The sequence below is a fragment of the Oncorhynchus gorbuscha genome, unplaced genomic scaffold (assembly GCF_021184085.1).
Source record: "Oncorhynchus gorbuscha isolate QuinsamMale2020 ecotype Even-year unplaced genomic scaffold, OgorEven_v1.0 Un_scaffold_744, whole genome shotgun sequence".
NCBI classification, from domain to species: Eukaryota; Metazoa; Chordata; class Actinopteri; order Salmoniformes; family Salmonidae; genus Oncorhynchus; species Oncorhynchus gorbuscha.
The window spans coordinates 242,501-261,053 of record NW_025745789.1 but is presented as its reverse complement, the minus strand read 5'-3'; the positions used below and the strand labels follow the sequence as shown (position 1 = coordinate 261,053).

Genomic DNA, 18,553 nt, shown 5'->3' with positions numbered 1-18,553 from the left:
AGAGGAAAAAGAGAGATGTGAAGAGAGAGGAGAATATGAGAGGAAAAAGAGAGATGTGTGAAAGACAAGGAAAGAGAGAACAGAATAGAGGGACAGGGCAGATGAGGACAATACCTCAATTTCCAGACACCTCAAATCTCTGTGAGCCCCTGAGTTGTGGCCCGTACTGCCTGACAGATACACAGACTCTCCCACTGACAGACTCTCTAGTCCCCTGAATGGACCTCCAAGTCCAACAGGAAATGAAGTGCGATAGCTGAGCCCTCGTCCATAATCCCACACTAAGACCATGTGCAAACCACTCATCAGGGAAGTGTACATTAGTGCACACAACAGAAAACGAAAATGAACACATCTTATTGGACAAGTCAAGTTAGTCCCCACCTTTTTCAGTCGCCGTTCTTCCGTTGCGGTGCCTAATGAACACGACACTGAGTTAACAACCGTGTTTCGGAGTGTGTTTTCACAACAAAGTTAGCACGTCTAAACTGCTGTCAAACAACTGGGGAAACATATGATCAACAAAGAGTCAGGGGCAAACAGCTATGGAGGAATATAGCTGTCAAAGATCAATTATTGTCACAGATTATGTGCATATAAACAGGCAAATGTAATGGCAAACATGTTCATTTAATTATGTTCATTTTAAAAACTCATTGTAAATGAACTCTTCCTTCAGTTACTGAGTGACAGTTTGGACAGAGTCTAAGTTTATCCTGATACAGACCGATCCAGAGCCAAGTAACAATCTCCTGAGAGGCAACTTTGACAGAAAGACTTCAAAAAAGTTTATTCTCGTTTCAAAAAAATCGTCGGTTGGCAATATAACCCATTCCCCCTCAGTCTTTCTAAAAACCTTATCAAAAACTAAAACTGAAACCCAAAAGCTCAAGATTCTGAGGGAAATATATACAGTAGTAAGCTCTACAAACACACGTTGCCCATCATATTAACGTATACAGAAAAGCATCTCACCTTTCCTTTTGAAAGCTAGTAAGAATATTTTGGTTGGGATGCCACAACAACTCCATCAGACCTGCTGAGTTTAGATGAGGTGTGTGTTTTGTGTGTGTGTGTGTGTGTGTGTGTGTATGACTCCAGTGTACGACACTAGTGTGTGTGAGAGTATGGGTGTGTGTGCACATGTCTTTTTGAGGGAGGGGATCCATTTTACCCAGAAAGCGATAGACCCCTTCCTCCCAAAATACACACAGCAAAGAGTTTAGAGAGAGACGGAGAGCATTCAGCCACAGAGACAGGAGCAGGGGGAAGAGGAGCAGGGGGAAGAGGAGGAGGGGAAGAGGAGGAGGGGGAGGCAGGACAGCATGCACCCTGTCCTGTTAGTCGGTCTGTGGAATCCCAAAGCTAGAGCCTATCCCAGAGAAATGCTGACCGAGGCAAGAGGCCCCAACCCCCAGTCTGCAGTCCCTGCCCCAACCCCCAGTCTGCAGCCCCTGTCCCAACCCCCAGTCTGCAGCCCCTGTCCCAACCCCCAGTCTGCAGCCCCTGTCCCAACCCCCAGTCTGCAGCCCCTGTCCCAACCCCCAGTCTGCAGCCCCTGTCCCAACCCCCAGTCTGCAGCCCCTGCCCCAACCCCTGCAGCCCCTGCCCCAACCCCCAGTCTGCAGCCCCTGCCCCAACCCCCAGTCTGCAGCCCCTGTCCCAACCCCCAGTCTGCAGCCCCTGCCCCAACCCCCAGTCTGCAGCCCCTGTCCCAACCCCCAGTCTGCAGCCCCTGCCCCAACCCCCAGTCTGCAGTCCCTGCAGCCCCTGTCCCAACCCCCAGTCTGCAGCCCCTGCCCCAACCCCCAGTCTGCAGCCCCTGTCCCAACCCCCAGTCTGCTCCCAACCCCCAGTCTGCAGCCCCTGTCCCAACCCCCAGTCTGCAGCCCCTGCCCCAACCCCCAGTCTGCAGCCCCTGTCCCAACCCCCAGTCTGCAGCCCCTGCCAACCCCCAGTCTGCAGCCCCTGCCCCAACCCCCCCAGTCCCAGCCCCCCCATTCTCTGCCCCTGTCCCAACCCCCAGTCCCTGTCCCAACCCCCAGTCTGCAGCCCCTGCCCCAACCCCCAGTCTGCAGCCCCTGCCCCAACCCCATCCCCAGGCCTGAAAACACAAGTCTCAGGGTCTCAGCAGGATGGGTCCAAACTCTCTCAACGGGGGGAAGAGGAGGAGTCCTGAGCAGCTCTAGTGTCTCTTCATGGAGGAGACCTTCTTCTTGCGGGTGGCCAGCATCTCATAGAAGGGATCCCTGCTGATGGCAGCTCTGTGAGGGTGGGGGTAGAAGGGGGGTAGTCAGTACACTCCCCTGGTGGGATAACCAAGTTTATTATCAATGTGTATGGTGGAAAGGAACAGAAGTCAAAAGGAAGCTACTAGTACTTTAGGATGACACATCAAATTAAGAGAGTATTTTAGGATTACACATCAAATTAAGAGAGTATTTTAGGATTACACATCAAATTAAGAGAGTATTTTAGGATTACACATCAAATTAAGAGAGTATTTTAGGATTACACATCAAATTAAGAGAATATTTTAGGATTACACATCAAATTAAGAGAGTATTTTAGGATTACACATCAAATTAAGAGAGTATTTTAGGATTGCACATCAAATTAAGAGAGTATTTTAGGATTGCACATCAAATTAAGAGAGTATTTTAGGATTGCACATCAAATTAAGAGAGTATTTTAGGATTGCACATCAAATTAAGAGAGTATTTTAGGATTACACATCAAATTAAGAGAGTATTTTAGGATTACACATCAAATTAAGAGAGTATTTTAGGATTACACATCAAATTAAGAGAGTATTTTAGGATTACACATCAAATTAAGAGAGTATTTTAGGATTGCACATCAAATTAAGAGAGTATTTTAGGATTGCACATCAAATTAAGAGAGTATTTTAGGATTACACATCAAATTAAGAGAGATAACGGGTATTTTATTTGGTATTGCACATCAAATTAACAAAATCACAACACATCTATAACCCATTCATAACAAAATCACAACACATTTGAGCCATTCATATCAAAATTAACACATTATAACCCATTCATAACAAAATCACAACACATCTATGAGCCATTCATAACAAATGCACAGCACATCCATAAACCATTCATAACCCATTCATAACAAAATCACAACACATCTATAACCCATTCATAACCCATTCATAACAAAATCACAACACATCTATAACCCATTCATAACAAAATCACAACACATCTATGAGCCATTCATAACAAATGTACAGCACATCCATAAACCATTCATAACCCATTCATAACAAAATCACAACACATCTATGAGCCATTCATAACAAAATCACAACACATCTATAACCCATTCATAACAAACTCACAACACATCTATAACCCATTCATAACAAAATCACAACACATCTATAACCCATTCATAACAAAATTCTATGAGCCATTCATAACAAAATACAACACATCTATAAGCCATTCATAACAAAATCACAACACATCTATGAGCCATTCATAACAAAATCACAACACATCTATAAGCCATTCATAACAAAATCACAACACATCTATAACAATTTAACAAAATCACAACACATTATGAGCCATTCATAACAAAATCACAACACATCTAAGAGCCATTCATAACAAAATCACAACACATCTATGAGCCATTCATAACAAAATCACAACACATTATAACACATTCATAACAAAATCACAACACATCTATGAGCCATTCATAACAAAATCACAACACATCTATAAGCCATTCATAACAAAATCACAACACATCTATGAGCCATTCATAACAAAATCACAACACATCTATGAGCCATTCATAACAAAATCACAACACATCTATAAGCCATTCATAACAAAATCACAACACATCTATAAGCCATTCATAACAAAATCACAACACATCTATAAGCCATTCATAACAAAATCACAACACATCTATGAGCCATTCATAACAAAATCACAACACATCTATAAGCCATTGATAACAAAATCACAACACATCTATAAGCCATTGATAACAAAATCACAACACATCTATAAGCCATTCATAACAAAATCACAACACATCTATAAGCCATTCATAACAAAATCACAACACATCTATGAGCCATTCATAACAAAATCACAACACATCTATAAGCCATTCATAACAAAATCACAACACATCTATGAGCCATTCATAACAAAATCACAACACATCTATGAGCCATTCATAACAAAATCACAACACATCTATAACCCATTCATAACCCATTCATAACAAAATCCCAACACATCTATAAGCCATTGATAAGCAGTAGTACTGACTTGATGCTGTTCATCCACTCATCCTTCTCCTCCGTGGTGGGAGCAGAGATCCTGTAGAAGGTGTGGTTCCCCTCCACCACTCTGCCGTCCGCCTCCGTCTTACAGGCCTTGATCACCTGGTCCTTGTTCTCTGGGATGAAGAGTTCAAAGCAGTTCTATGCAGAGGAGAGGAGAGGGAATCGAAATGGTGTTGTCTTGATTACTCAGGTCCTTCCTCATCTTCTCTAAACACATTGGAGCAGAAGATCTAAGGTTCCTCAAATCGTTTCTTCTCCTCCAAAACGTTTTGAGAATGAGGCAAGGAGAGAGAATGTGAGGAATGCCACAACTATATCAGAACAGCTGAGTTTAAGAAGGTGTGTGTGTGTGTGCTCCCGCACATTGGCTAACTGGGCTATCTGCATTGTGTCCAGCCACCCACCACTCGCCAACCCCTCTTTTATGCTACTGCTACTCTCTGTTCATCATATATGCATAGTCACTTTAACCATATCTACATGTACATACTACCTCAATAAGCCTGACTAACAGGTGTAGCCTCTACTCTTATTTCAAATGTTTTTTTACTGTTTTATTTCTTTACTCACACACACACACACACACACACACACACACACACACACACACACACACACACACACACACACACACACACACACACACACACACACACACACACACACACACACACACACACACACACACACACACACACACACACACACATTTTTTCGCACTATTGGTTAGAGCCTGTAACTGTAAGTAAGTATTTCACTGTAAGGTCAGTGTTGTATTCGGCGCACATGACAAATAAACTTTGATTTGATGTGCTGTTCCACACTACCACCAGGGGGAGACAACGTCTAGTCTGAGACATTATTGAACTATAATCTCCCCTTTCTGCTGAACTGTGCACTTGTTCACTTGCCTTCATGGATTTGCAAGGAAATTACTGCAATATGGAGACTCCCTCTAACCCATGTTTACACCAATCCAATGCTGTCCATTGTATGGGGAGTAGTGATCTGGTGCACACTCTTCAGGAGGAAGGAGATGACAGGATGGATCAGTCCAAAATCATTTTGTCATATCTCGCAGATCTCAGAAGAGTACTCATGTCAATATTTGTCCATGTCACACATCATTAGTTGTGGTGAGCAGCTACATGCCTCAATCGCAAACGAATGGGAGGTGAAATAACGGTCTTATTTCCTGATTATACTTCCTGATCATATTAAGATCAAGAAATTTGACAGTGTTCTTTTATCTCCAATGTGTGTGTGTTTTCACTATCCCTGTGGGGACCAGAAGTCCTAGTAAAACAAGGAACATTTTGCAAGTCCCCACAATAAAAAAATGACTATTTTAGGCTTAGAGGTTAGGTTTAGGGTTACAATTAGGATTAAGGTCAGGGGTCAGGGAAAATAGGATTTTGAATGGGAATCAATTGTTTGGTCCCCAAAGGAGAGTAAAACAAATGTGTGTGTTATGTGGTCGAACCAGCAAAGAGTGCAGTGTGTGCTTACAGGCTTCTTGTCCTCAACCTCTCGGATGCTGAGGTTCTCCAGTGGAATGATCCCTCTGGGCTCTTTGTCCTATAGGACAGAAACATGGAAGTTAAGATGAATCTGTTAAGAGGACAGAAACATGGAAGTTAAGATGAATCTGTTAAGAGGACAGAAACATGGAAGTTAAGATGAATCTGTTAAGAGGACAGAAACATGGAAGTTAAGATGAATCTGTTAAGAGGACAGAAACATGGAAGTTAAGATGAATCTGTTAAGAGGACAGAAACATGGAAGTTAAGATGAATCTGTTAAGAGGACAGAAACATGGAAGTTAAGATGAATCTGTTAAGAGGACAGAAACATGGAAGTTAAGATGAATCTGTTAAGAGGACAGAAACATGGAAGTTAAGATGAATCTGTTAAGAGGACAGAAACATGGAAGTTAAGATGAATCTGTTAAGAGGACAGAAACATGGAAGTTAAGATGAATCTGTTAAGAGGACAGAAACATGGAAGTTAAGATGAACCTGTTAAGAGGACAGAAACATGGAAGTTAAGATGAATCTGTTAAGAGGACAGACAAATGGAAGTTAAGATGAACCTGTTAAGAGGACAGAAACATGGACGTTAAGATGAACCTGTTAAGAGGACAGACACATGGAAGTTAAGATGAACCTGTTAAGAGGACAGAAACATGGACGTTAAGATGAATCTGTTAAGAGGACAGAAACATGGAAGTTAAGATGAACCTGTTAAGAGGACAGACACATGGAAGTTAAGATGAATCTGTTAAGAGGACAGAAACATGGAAGTTAAGATGAATCTGTTAAGAGGACAGAAACATGGAAGTTAAGATGAACCTGTTAAGAGGACAGAAACATGGAAGTTAAGATGAATCTGTTAAGAGGACAGAAACATGGAAGTTAAGATGAATCTGTTAAGAGGACAGAAACATGGAAGTTAAGATGAATCTGTTAAGAGGACAGAAACATGGAAGTTAAGATGAATCTGTTAAGAGGACAGACACATGGAAGTTAAGATGAACCTGTTAAGAGGACAGAAACATGGAAGTTAAGATGAACCTGTTAAGAGGACAGAAACATGGAAGTTAAGATGAACCTGTTAAGAGGACAGAAACATGGAAGTTAAGATGAACCTGTTAAGAGGACAGAAACATGGAAGTTAAGATGAACCTGTTAAGAGGACAGAAACATGGAAGTTAAGATGAACCTGTTAAGAGGACAGAAACATGGAAGTTAAGATGAACCTGTTAAGAGGACAGACACATGGAAGTTAAGATGAACCTGTTAAAGGACAGAAACATGGAAGTTAAGATGAACCTGTTAAGAGGACAGAAACATGGAAGTTAAGATGAACCTGTTAAGAGGACAGAAACATGGAAGTTAAGATGAACCTGTTAAGAGGACAGAAACATGGAAGTTAAGATGAACCTGTTAAGAGGACAGAAACATGGAAGTTAAGATGAACCTGTTAAGAGGACAGACACATGGAAGTTAAGATGAATCTGTTAAGAGGACAGAAACATGGAAGTTAAGATGAATCTGTTAAGAGGACAGAAACATGGAAGTTAAGATGAATCTGTTAAGAGGACAGAAACATGGAAGTTAAGATGAACCTGTTAAGAGGACAGAAACATGGAAGTTAAGATGAATCTGTTAAGAGGACAGAAACATGGAAGTTAAGATGAACCTGTTAAGAGGACAGACACATGGAAGTTAAGATGAACCTGTTAAGAGGACAGAAACATGGAAGTTGATGAACCTGTTAAGAGGACAGAAACATGGAAGTTAAGATGAACCTGTTAAGAGGACAGAAACATGGAAGTTAAGATGGTGTTAAGAGGACAGAAACATGGAAGTTAAGATATCTGTTAAGAGGACAGAAACATGGAAGTTAAGATGAACCTGTTAAGAGGACAGAAACATGGAAGTTAAGATGAACCTGTTAAGAGGACAGAAACATGGAAGTTAAGATGAATCTGTTAAGAGGACAGAAACATGGAAGTTAAGATGAACCTGTTAAGAGGACAACACATGGAAGTTAAGATGAACCTGTTAAGAGGACAGAAACATGGAAGTTAAGATGAACCTGTTAAGAGGACAGAAACATGGAAGTTAAGATGAACCTGTTAAGAGGACAGAAACATGGAAGTTAAGATGAACCTGTTAAGAGGACAGACACATGGAAGTTAAGATGAACCTGTTAAGAGGACAGAAACATGGAAGTTAAGATGAACCTGTTAAGAGGACAGAAACATGGAAGTTAAGATGAACCTGTTAAGAGGACAGAAACATGGAAGTTAAGATGAATCTGTTAAGAGGACAGAAACATGGAAGTTAAGATGAACCTGTTAAGAGGACAGAAACATGGAAGTTAAGATGAATCTGTTAAGAGGACAGAAACATGGAAGTTAAGATGAACCTGTTAAGAGGACAGAAACATGGAAGTTAAGATGAATCTGTTAAGAGGACAGAAACATGGAAGTTAAGATGAATCTGTTAAGAGGACAGACAAATGGAAGTTAAGATGAACCTGTTAAGAGGACAGACAAATGGAAGTTAAGATGAACCTGTTAAGGACTGCTGTGGGACATGGCTTAAAATACAGACAGCACAATGTGGTGTTACTAAAGGGATATTACACTACAAAATGTGGTGTTACTAAAGTGATATTACACTACAAAATGTGGTGGTTATTAAAGGGATATTACGCTACAAAATGTGGTGGTTATTAAAGGGATATTACACTACAAAATGTGGTGTTACTAAAGGGATATTACACTACAAAATGTGGTGTTACTAAAGGGATATTACACTACAAAATGTGGTCGTTATTAAAGGGATATTACACTACAAAATGTGGTGGTTATTAAAGGGATATTACACTACAAAATGTGGTGGTTACTAAAGGGATATTACACTACAAAATAGTGTTACTAAAGGGATAAACACTACAAAATATAGTGTTACTAAAGGGATATTACACTACAAAATAGTGTTACTAAAGGGATAAACACTACAAAATATAGTGTTACTAACGGGATATTACACTACAAAATGTGGTGTTACTAAAGGGATATTACACTACAAAATATAGTGTTACTAAAGGGATATTACACTACAAAATGTGGTGTTACTAAAGGGATATTACACTACAAAATATAGTGTTACTAAAGGGATATTACACTACAAAATGTGGTGTTACTAAAGGGATATTACACTACAAAATGTGGTGTTACTAAAGGGATATTACACTACAAAATGTGGTGTTACTAAAGGGATATTACACTACAAAATGTGGTGTTACTAAAGGGATATATCACACTACATCCCTGTTAATGGCATTACTCTGAATAATTTTTATACATTTACATAGTCATTTAACAGACACTCTTATCCAGAGTGGGTTACAGGAGCAATTAGGGTTAAGTGCCTTGCTCAAGGGCACATCTACAGATTTTTCCAATAGTTGGCTCGAGGCTTCGAACCAGCAACGTTTCGGTTACTGGCACAACGTTCTTAACCGCTAGGCTACCTGCCACTGATGAATACACATTAGAGCAGTGAACCAGTACACAAACAGAACAGGTTACCGTGTGACAATGAGTTGAAACTCGCAACTGTAATATCCATCATAATAGCCATGTATTTATGTGTGCTTGTTGCAGACATTTAAGATTGAATTGAACATGATAACCGATGGCTTCCAGTTCCAGTCCAGTACTTACAGTGGTGTACTCAAAGTAATACAGGCAGTTGTACTTACAGTGGTGTACTCAAAGTAATACAGGCAGTTGTACTTACAGTGGTGTACTCAAAGTAATACAGGCAGTTGTACTTACAGTGGTGTACTCAAAGTAATACAGGCAGTTGTACTTACAGTGGTGTACTCAAAGTAATACAGGCAGTTATACTTACAGTGGTGTACTCAAAGTAATACAGGCAGTTGTACTTACAGTGGTGTACTCAAAGTAATACAGGCAGTTGTACTTACAGTGGTGTACTCAAAGTAATACAGGCAGTTGTACTTACAGTGGTGTACTCAAAGTAATACAGGCAGTTGTACTTACAGTGGTGTACTCAAAGTAATACAGTACTCAAAGTAATACAGGTAGTTATACTTACAGTGGTGTACTCAAAGTAATACAGGCAGTTGTACTTACAGTGGTGTACTCAAAGTAATACAGGCAGTTATACTTACAGTGGTGTACTCAAAGTAATACAGGCAGTTGTACTTACAGTGGTGTACTCAAAGTAATACAGGCAGTTGTACTTACAGTGGTGTACTCAAAGTAATACAGGCAGTTGTACTTACAGTGGTGTACTCAAAGTAATACAGGCAGTTGTACTTACAGTGGTGTACTCAAAGTAATACAGGCAGTTGTACTTACAGTGGTGTACTCAAAGTAATACAGGCAGTTGTACTTACAGTGGTGTACTCAAAGTAATACAGGCAGTTGTACTTACAGTGGTGTACTCAAAGTAATACAGGCAGTTGTACTTACAGTGGTGTACTCAAAGTAATACAGGCAGTTGTACTTACAGTGGTGTACTCAAAGTAATACAGGCAGTTGTACTTACAGTGGTGTACTCAAAGTAATACAGGCAGTTGTACTTACAGTGGTGTACTCAAAGTAATACAGGCAGTTGTACTTACAGTGGTGTACTCAAAGTAATACAGGCAGTTGTACTTACAGTGGTGTACTCAAAGTAATACAGGCAGTTGTACTTACAGTGGTGTACTCAAAGTAATACAGGCAGTTGTACTTACAGTGGTGTACTCAAAGTAATACAGGCAGTTGTACTTACAGTGGTGTACTCAAAGTAATACAGGCAGTTGTACTTACAGTGGTGTACTCAAAGTAATACAGGCAGTTGTACTTACAGTGGTGTACTCAAAGTAATACAGGCAGTTGTACTTACAGTGGTGTACTCAAAGTAATACAGGCAGTTGTACTTACAGTGGTGTACTCAAAGTAATACAGGCAGTTGTACTTACAGTGGTGTACTCAAAGTAATACAGGCAGTTGTACTTACAGTGGTGTACTCAAAGTAATACAGGCAGTTGTACTTACAGTGGTGTACTCAAAGTAATACAGGCAGTTGTACTTACAGTGGTGTACTCAAAGTAATACAGGCAGTTGTACTTACAGTGGTGTACTCAAAGTAATACAGGCAGTTGTACTTACAGTGGTGTACTCAAAGTAATACAGGCAGTTGTACTTACAGTGGTGTACTCAAAGTAATACAGGCAGTTGTACTTACAGTGGTGTACTCAAAGTAATACAGGCAGTTGTACTTACAGTGGTGTACTCAAAGTAATACAGGCAGTTGTACTTACAGTGGTGTACTCAAAGTAATACAATACAGGCAGTTACAGGCAGTTGTACTTACAGTGGTGTACTCAAAGTAATACAGGCAGTTGTACTTACAGTGGTGTACTCAAAGTAATACAGGCAGTTGTACTTACAGTGGTGTACTCAAAGTAATACAGGCAGTTGTACTTACAGTGGTGTACTCAAAGTAATACAGGCAGTTGTACTTACAGTGGTGTACTCAAAGTAATACAGGCAGTTGTACTTACAGTGGTGTACTCAAAGTAATACAGGCAGTTGTACTTACAGTGGTGTACTCAAAGTAATACAGGCAGTTGTACTTACAGTGGTGTACTCAAAGTAATACAGGCAGTTGTACTTACAGTGGTGTACTCAAAGTAATACAGGCAGTTGTACTTACAGTGGTGTACTCAAAGTAATACAGGCAGTTATACTTACAGTGGTGTACTCAAAGTAATACAGGCAGTTGTACTTACAGTGGTGTACTCAAAGTAATACAGGCAGTTGTACTTACAGTGGTGTACTCAAAAGTAATACAGGCAGTTGTACTTACAGTGTACTCAAAGTACTCTTAAAGTAATACAGGCAGTTGTACTTACAGTGGTGTACTCAAAGTAATACAGGCAGTTGTACTTACAGTGGTGTACTCAAAGTAATACAGGCAGTTGTACTTACAGTGGTGTACTCAAAGTAATACAGGCAGTTGTACTTACAGTGGTGTACTCAAAGTAATACAGGCAGTTGTACTTACAGTGGTGTACTCAAAGTAATACAGGCAGTTGTACTTACAGTGGTGTACTCAAAAGTAATACAGGCAGTTGTACTTACAGTGGTGTACTCAAAGTAATACAGGCAGTTGTACTTACAGTGGTGTACTCAAAGTAATACAGGCAGTTGTACTTACAGTGGTGTACTCAAAGTAATACAGGCAGTTGTACTTACAGTGGTGTACTCAAAGTAATACAGGCAGTTGTACTTACAGTGGTGTACTCAAAGTAATACAGGCAGTTGTACTTACAGTGGTGTACTCAAAGTAATACAGGCAGTTGTACTTACAGTGGTGTACTCAAAGTAATACAGGCAGTTGTACTTACAGTGGTGTAAAGTAATACAGGCAGTTGTACTTACAGTGGTGTACTCAAAGTAATACAGGCAGTTGTACTTACAGTGGTGTACTCAAAGTAATACAGGCAGTTGTACTTACAGTGGTGTACTCAAAGTAATACAGGCAGTTGTACTTACAGTGGTGTACTCAAAGTAATACAGGCAGTTGTACTTACAGTGGTGTACTCAAAGTAATACAGGCAGTTGTACTTACAGTGGTGTACTCAAAGTAGTAGGTGTACTCAAAGCAACTTAGTCTCTCCCAGAGTAGACAACCTCTAAAGTAATCAGGCAGTTGTACTTACAGTGGTGTACTCAAAGTAATACAGGCAGTTGTACTTACAGTGGTGTACTCAAAGTAATACAGGCAGTAGTACTTACAGTGGTGTACTCAAAGTAATACAGGCAGTTGTACTTACAGTGGTGTACTCAAAGTAATACAGGCAGTTGTACTTACAGTGGTGTACTCAAAGTAATACAGGCAGTTGTACTTACAGTGGTGTACTCAAAGTAATAAAGACAGTTGTACTTACAGTGGTGTACTCAAAGTAATACAGACAGTTGTCCGTGAGAATGAACCATCTTCTCTTCCAGGTCTTGACGCGTCCCCCTGAGGAATAGAGAGATGGTGTTAGCCAGACTCAGGGGGTGGAGAGAGAAAGAGAGGGATGGGCACCGGACGCGGAGGACAGAGCAGCAGACAGGCAGACAGACGCATGGATAGACAGACAGGCAGATAACAGGTATAGAACTACAACTCCCATCTCCCTACATTCCCATCAAGCACCGCACAGTACCATGCTCCTCCAGCAACCCACACCATAGCACTTAGACAACCAGTTATTCTACTCTACATGAGAGAGAAGCATGAGATTACAGAGGAGTTCTGTTGACTAAACTGGGCTTTGATAAGACAAAGGTATTCTGTAATCGCCTTTTTACACTGTAATCGCCTTTAGCCTGTTGGCTCCGATATGTTCTTTTCACATTTTCCTTTCAGAACAGTTCCAGCAACTATGGTGGATGCATAACCGGGCCATCTCAGTACAGCTTAGTTCGGCTCAGCTCTGTAGTGAAAAGCCCTTAGCCTTATAGACTAGACAGAACCGTATATCATGTTTAATACTGTCTGAAACCTGAGGGCTCATTTTAACTGCCACCTCTCCTCTGTAGGTCCGCAATATAGCTGACTCAGGACTTAGTCTCTCCCAGAGTAGACAACCTCTAAAGGAGATCAACAGCCTCTCAGAGTAGACAACCTCTAAAGGAGGTCAACAGCCTCTCAGAGTAGACAACCTCTAAAGGAGATCAACAGCCTCCCAGAGTAGACAACCTCTAAAGGAGATCAACAGCCTCTCAGAGTAGACAACCTCTAAAGGAGATCAACAGCCTCCCAGAGTAGACAACCTCTAAAGGAGATCAACAGCCTCCCAGAGTAGACAACCTCTAAAGGAGATCAACAGCCTCTCAGAGTAGACAACCTCTAAAGGAGATCAACAGCCTCTCAGAGTAGACAACCTCTAAAGGAGATCAACAGCCTCTCAGAGTAGACAACCTCTAAAGGAGATCAACAGCCTCTCAGAGTAGACAACCTCTAAAGGAGATCAACAGCCTCTCAGAGTAGACAACCTCTAAAGGAGATCAACAGCCTCTCAGAGTAGACAACCTCTAAAGGAGATCAACAGCCTCCCAGAGTAGACAACCTCTAAAGGAGATCAACAGCCTCCCAGAGTAGACAACCTCTAAAGGAGATCAACAGCCTCTCAGAGTAGACAACCTCTAAAGGAGATCAACAGCCTCTCAGAGTAGACAACTTCTAATGGAGATCAACAGCCTCTCAGAGTAGACAACCTCTAAAGGAGATCAACAGCCTCTCAGAGTAGACAACCTCTAAAGGAGATCAACAGCCTCTCAGAGTAGACAACCTCTAATGGAGATCAATAGGCTCTCAGAGTAGACAACCTCTAAAGGAGATCAACAGCCTCTCAGAGTAGACAACCTCTAAAGGAGATCAACAGCCTCTCAGAGTAGACAACCTCTAATGGAGATCAATAGGCTCTCAGAGTAGACAACCTCTAAAGGAGATCAACAGCCTCTCAGAGTAGACAACCTCTAAAGGAGATCAACAGCCTCTCAGAGTAGACAACCTCTAAAGGAGATCAACAGCCTCTCAGAGTAGACAACCTCTAAAGGAGATCAATAGCCTCTCAGAGTAGACAACCTCTAAAGGAGATCAACAGCCTCTCAGAGTAGACAACCTCTAAAGGAGATCAATAGCCTCCCAGAGTAGACAACCTCTAAAGGAGATCAACAGCCTCCCAGAGTAGACAACCTCTAAAGGAGATCAATAGCTGGGATATAAAACCAAACACTTGTTGAAGTTTAGACCTCCAAGAGTTAATGAGATGCTACTATGGGGAATGTCAAATAGTACTACTAACAATTGGCTCAAATCCTTTGCCTCTTTCACACCCGGCGGGGTGTCTCTGGTTAACTCAGCAGCTCAGTGATCTGTGGCAGACCCCCGACCCCACCGCCACTCCCACTTCCTGTTAGGGAGAAACCTGATCACAGCAGCAGATGGCAGCTAGCAGCTAGCTCACGCTGGAAGGAAGAGATGCCAATAAACAGCGTCTGGGGGGGACTGGAGCTAACCTGGAGATATGCCAGTAGGCTACTATAGGCATCTCTGGCTGGAACTTTCTGTCGTTGGCCGTATTCACAGTGATATATGATATAAACATCAGTCAATTTACTGTCTGAAGACACCTTTCTGTCCAATTAGGTCATTTCTGGACAATATTTCTGTCCGTTTAAGGGACCCATTTTGCCATCCTGGTTTAAGTACATCTAAATTCCCATTTCCATCAAAACTGTTAAATGTTTGGCTGCTGTTCAATGCCTGGCTGTTCAATGCCTGGCTGTTCAATGCCTGGCTGTTCAGGTCTGGCTGTTCACCTGGCTGTTCAGTTCTGGCTGTTAATGACTGGCTGTTCAATGCCTGGCTGTTCATGCCTGGCTGTTCAATGTCTGGCTGTTCATGTCTGTCTGGCTGTTCAATGTCTGGCTGTTCAATGTCTGGCTGTTCAATGTCTGGCTGTTCAATGCCTGGCTGTTCAATGTCTGGCTGTTCAATGCCTGGCTGTTCAATGCCTGGCTGTTCAATGTCTGGCTGTTCAATGTCTGGCTGTTCAATGTCTGGCTGTTCAATGTCTGGCTGTTCAATGTCTGGCTGTTCAATGTCTGGCTGTTCAATGTCTGGCTGTTCAGTGTCTGGCTGTTCAGTGTCTGGCTGTTCAATGTCTGGCTGTTCAATGTCTGGCTGTTCAGTGTCTGGCTGTTCAGTGTCTGGCTGTTCAATGTCTGGCTGTTCAATGTCTGGCTGTTCAATGTCTGGCTGTTCAATGTCTGGCTGTTCAATGTCTGGCTGTTCAATGTCTGGCTGTTCAATGCCTGGCTGTTCAATGCCTGGCTGTTCAATGCCTGGCTGTTCAATGCCTGGCTGTTCAGTGTCTGGCCCTACTGAAAGTGCCAAGGTCGTTGAACTGTTACACCACCACCAATGTTAGTATGAAGACACTAAACAGACACACTAAGAAAAGCCGTCTACCAAGACAGAAGAGCAGTGTTGTGGACACCATCTAACAGAAGTGTTGATCACAACAGGCCAGGAAAGACACACTTGTATTGATCATATAGCAGCGATGCTAATGTATATGATCAGCTATCACACTACAGAGGTCATGAGAGGGCACTTAAACAATCGCCGTCCCGATATCCACATACCAGCACACTTCTTAGTATGAAACAATGGAGGCTGCTGATGGGAGGAAGGCTCATAATAATGTCTGGAACGGAGCCAATGGAATGGCATCAAACACATGGAAACCATGGAAACGGTGTGTTTGGTGTATTTCATACCATTCCACTGATTCCACTCCTGCCATTACCACGAGCCCATCCTCCCCAATTAAGGTGCCACCAACCTCCTGTGGTATTGGGCAGGTATTCTAAGTAGTGGGCTAGTGTGGACATTGGAACATGACCACAAACACGTTCTCCTTGCCGCCATTTTGTCACTGTGTTATCGTCATCTTGTCCTCAGAACGTGACATATGAATGTTGAAACGACACTTGACAGACAGACTCATGTAGAGACAAATGGCAGAATCTCACAGCTGATGATATGACAGTTGATTGGCTTGGAGGAGATTGTGATTGATTGATGATTGGTTGACCACTTCAGTTCCTGTCAGTCACTCAGAGAGCGAGGACCCTGGCAAAAAATGTCCCAGACAAGGCGGCTTTGCCCGAGGAGATTTTTGTTGGTTGGTGCAGGCAGGTCAGGGGGTGCCTGGCTGGGGAGGAGTGGAGGAGGAGCGATCGCCCATGCACAGGGGGGTCAGAACAGGGAAGGTTAGGAGGGACCTGGGTCATGTTTAGTAATGAGAGAATGTTTTTGAAATGGAGTGAAACAGTGAGGTACTGTAACAGCTGAATTTGTTCAATAAGAAAGCAGAGTTTTGTTTTGCCATGCTGTGCCCCACTGAACATGACCCAGGACATGTTCAGCACTGGTCTCTTTTCACCACCAGCTTCAAGTCACATCAAATACATTTTATAATTGTATCATACTGTGATTAACAGGGGTAATTTGGTTGTCAAAATGACTTAAATTGATGAGGAAAACCTCCGGATTTACAAGTAAACTGTGCTTTCCTTGGTCCTATCAGATGATTCAATCTCTATTCCTAAACACACTAGCTAGTATGTAGCCTATATTCTAAACACTAATTATGTAGTGCACTTATGCATTGTTCCATAGATAGTCCCAGTTGGTCCCCAGTCCCCTCCTAACCTCCCCTTCTCAACACACATCCCCCATTCTCCATTCTCCCCACCCCCACCTCACTGTAGTCCAGTCCAGCACCACACCAGACCAGACCAGACCAGTCCAGTCCAGTCCAGTCCAGCACCACACCAGACCAGACCTGGGATCACAGTAGTTGTTTTCTTTCAAATACTTTGAGCATTTGAGTGATCCTGCCTGCAGGGTTTTGTACTTTTGGTTCCATTGTGCCAGGTGCCAGGCAAGCTCAATCAAGAGCTGCTGAAGTATTTGGAAGAAAACAAATGTTATTTGAACCCATGTCTGCACCAGACCAAAGCCACACCAGCCCAGGCCAAAGCCAGACCGGGCCAAAGCCAGACCATCACCCTTCAGGTCATTAACAGCATGACGGAGAGAGCAGAGCTGGAACCAGTTGGTGTAGCTGCAGTATTCCCCTCATATGATCCCATTAAAGAGATATCAACAGCAGACATTGTTCTTGTCAGCCAGAACTTCTGATTTAATATTCACAATCTGAAATGCTGGTCAATTTTCAATATGTTCCTAAATGGTAGCTAATTGGTTGCTAATTCAAAAGGACGTATATTCGTAGATCTGTCTTCAAAGCCTTTGTCGTGTTCTCTCTGGAAAGAGGAATTCTGCAGCCCGCCAAAACACGGAGACTGAAAAGGGAAATCACCACAGCATCACAGAGAGGTCAAACTCTTCACTACAAAACAGAATGGCCACCATGTTGTTCCCCGTGCGGCCTAACCAGGCAAAGCACCTAGCAACCGCCCGGCGACCAATACAGAGAGAGAGAAGCACGTGGACAAACCACCAGCTCAATGGAAGACCAACAAACATACAAACATACAATTAATAGTAGATTCAGTCGATGATGGCGGAACAAGGAAACCCAACAGCAACAAAATCCACAAATAACAACAACAAAAAACGTTCAAAGCGTAGAACGGAAATAAATGAAGGAGAACGGAAGCAATGGCGGACCACCGAAAGCACCGGAGAGCTGAGAAGATGAACTAGTGTTGGGGAAGAGCAGATGTACATACCTCCTGAGGAAAGACAACAGCCAAAATCATGGAGCAAACAAACAAACGAGGAAGGAAAAGAAAACAAAAATCAAATTAAATTATAAAAAAAATCATAGCACCACTTCTTGCTCATCTGATTGGAGGAGTGGCTCGATGCACTGGTTTACAATGTTGGCACTCGGAGGAACAGGCCTTCAAAAAGGCATTTTGATATTTAAATTCATCAAGTTACATGGTAATATTATCAGATTTGATGAAAACTGATCAGTTGAATTTAGATGAATCATAGGCTATTTCTCAATATAACGCTCTGGGTTAAGAGGAGTTATCCTGCAGTACATTAACAACCACCAGAGGGGGCTTCTGCT

General features: G+C 42.0%; 1 protein-coding gene across 1 annotated transcript in view; it reads right to left on the bottom strand.

Annotated features, from left to right (window-relative positions):
* Window positions 1–2,079: 2,079 nt before the first annotated feature.
* cyth1a (cytohesin 1a) overlaps window positions 2,080–18,553 on the bottom strand; it is a 110,420-nt gene continuing 93,946 nt past the window's right edge. Inside the window, 4 exon segments of the mRNA XM_046335410.1 lie at window positions 2,080–2,264; window positions 4,332–4,486; window positions 5,858–5,926; window positions 12,833–12,909. Coding sequence (XP_046191366.1) covers window positions 2,186–2,264; window positions 4,332–4,486; window positions 5,858–5,926; window positions 12,833–12,909 — 380 coding nt within the window. The 3' untranslated portion in view covers window positions 2,080–2,185.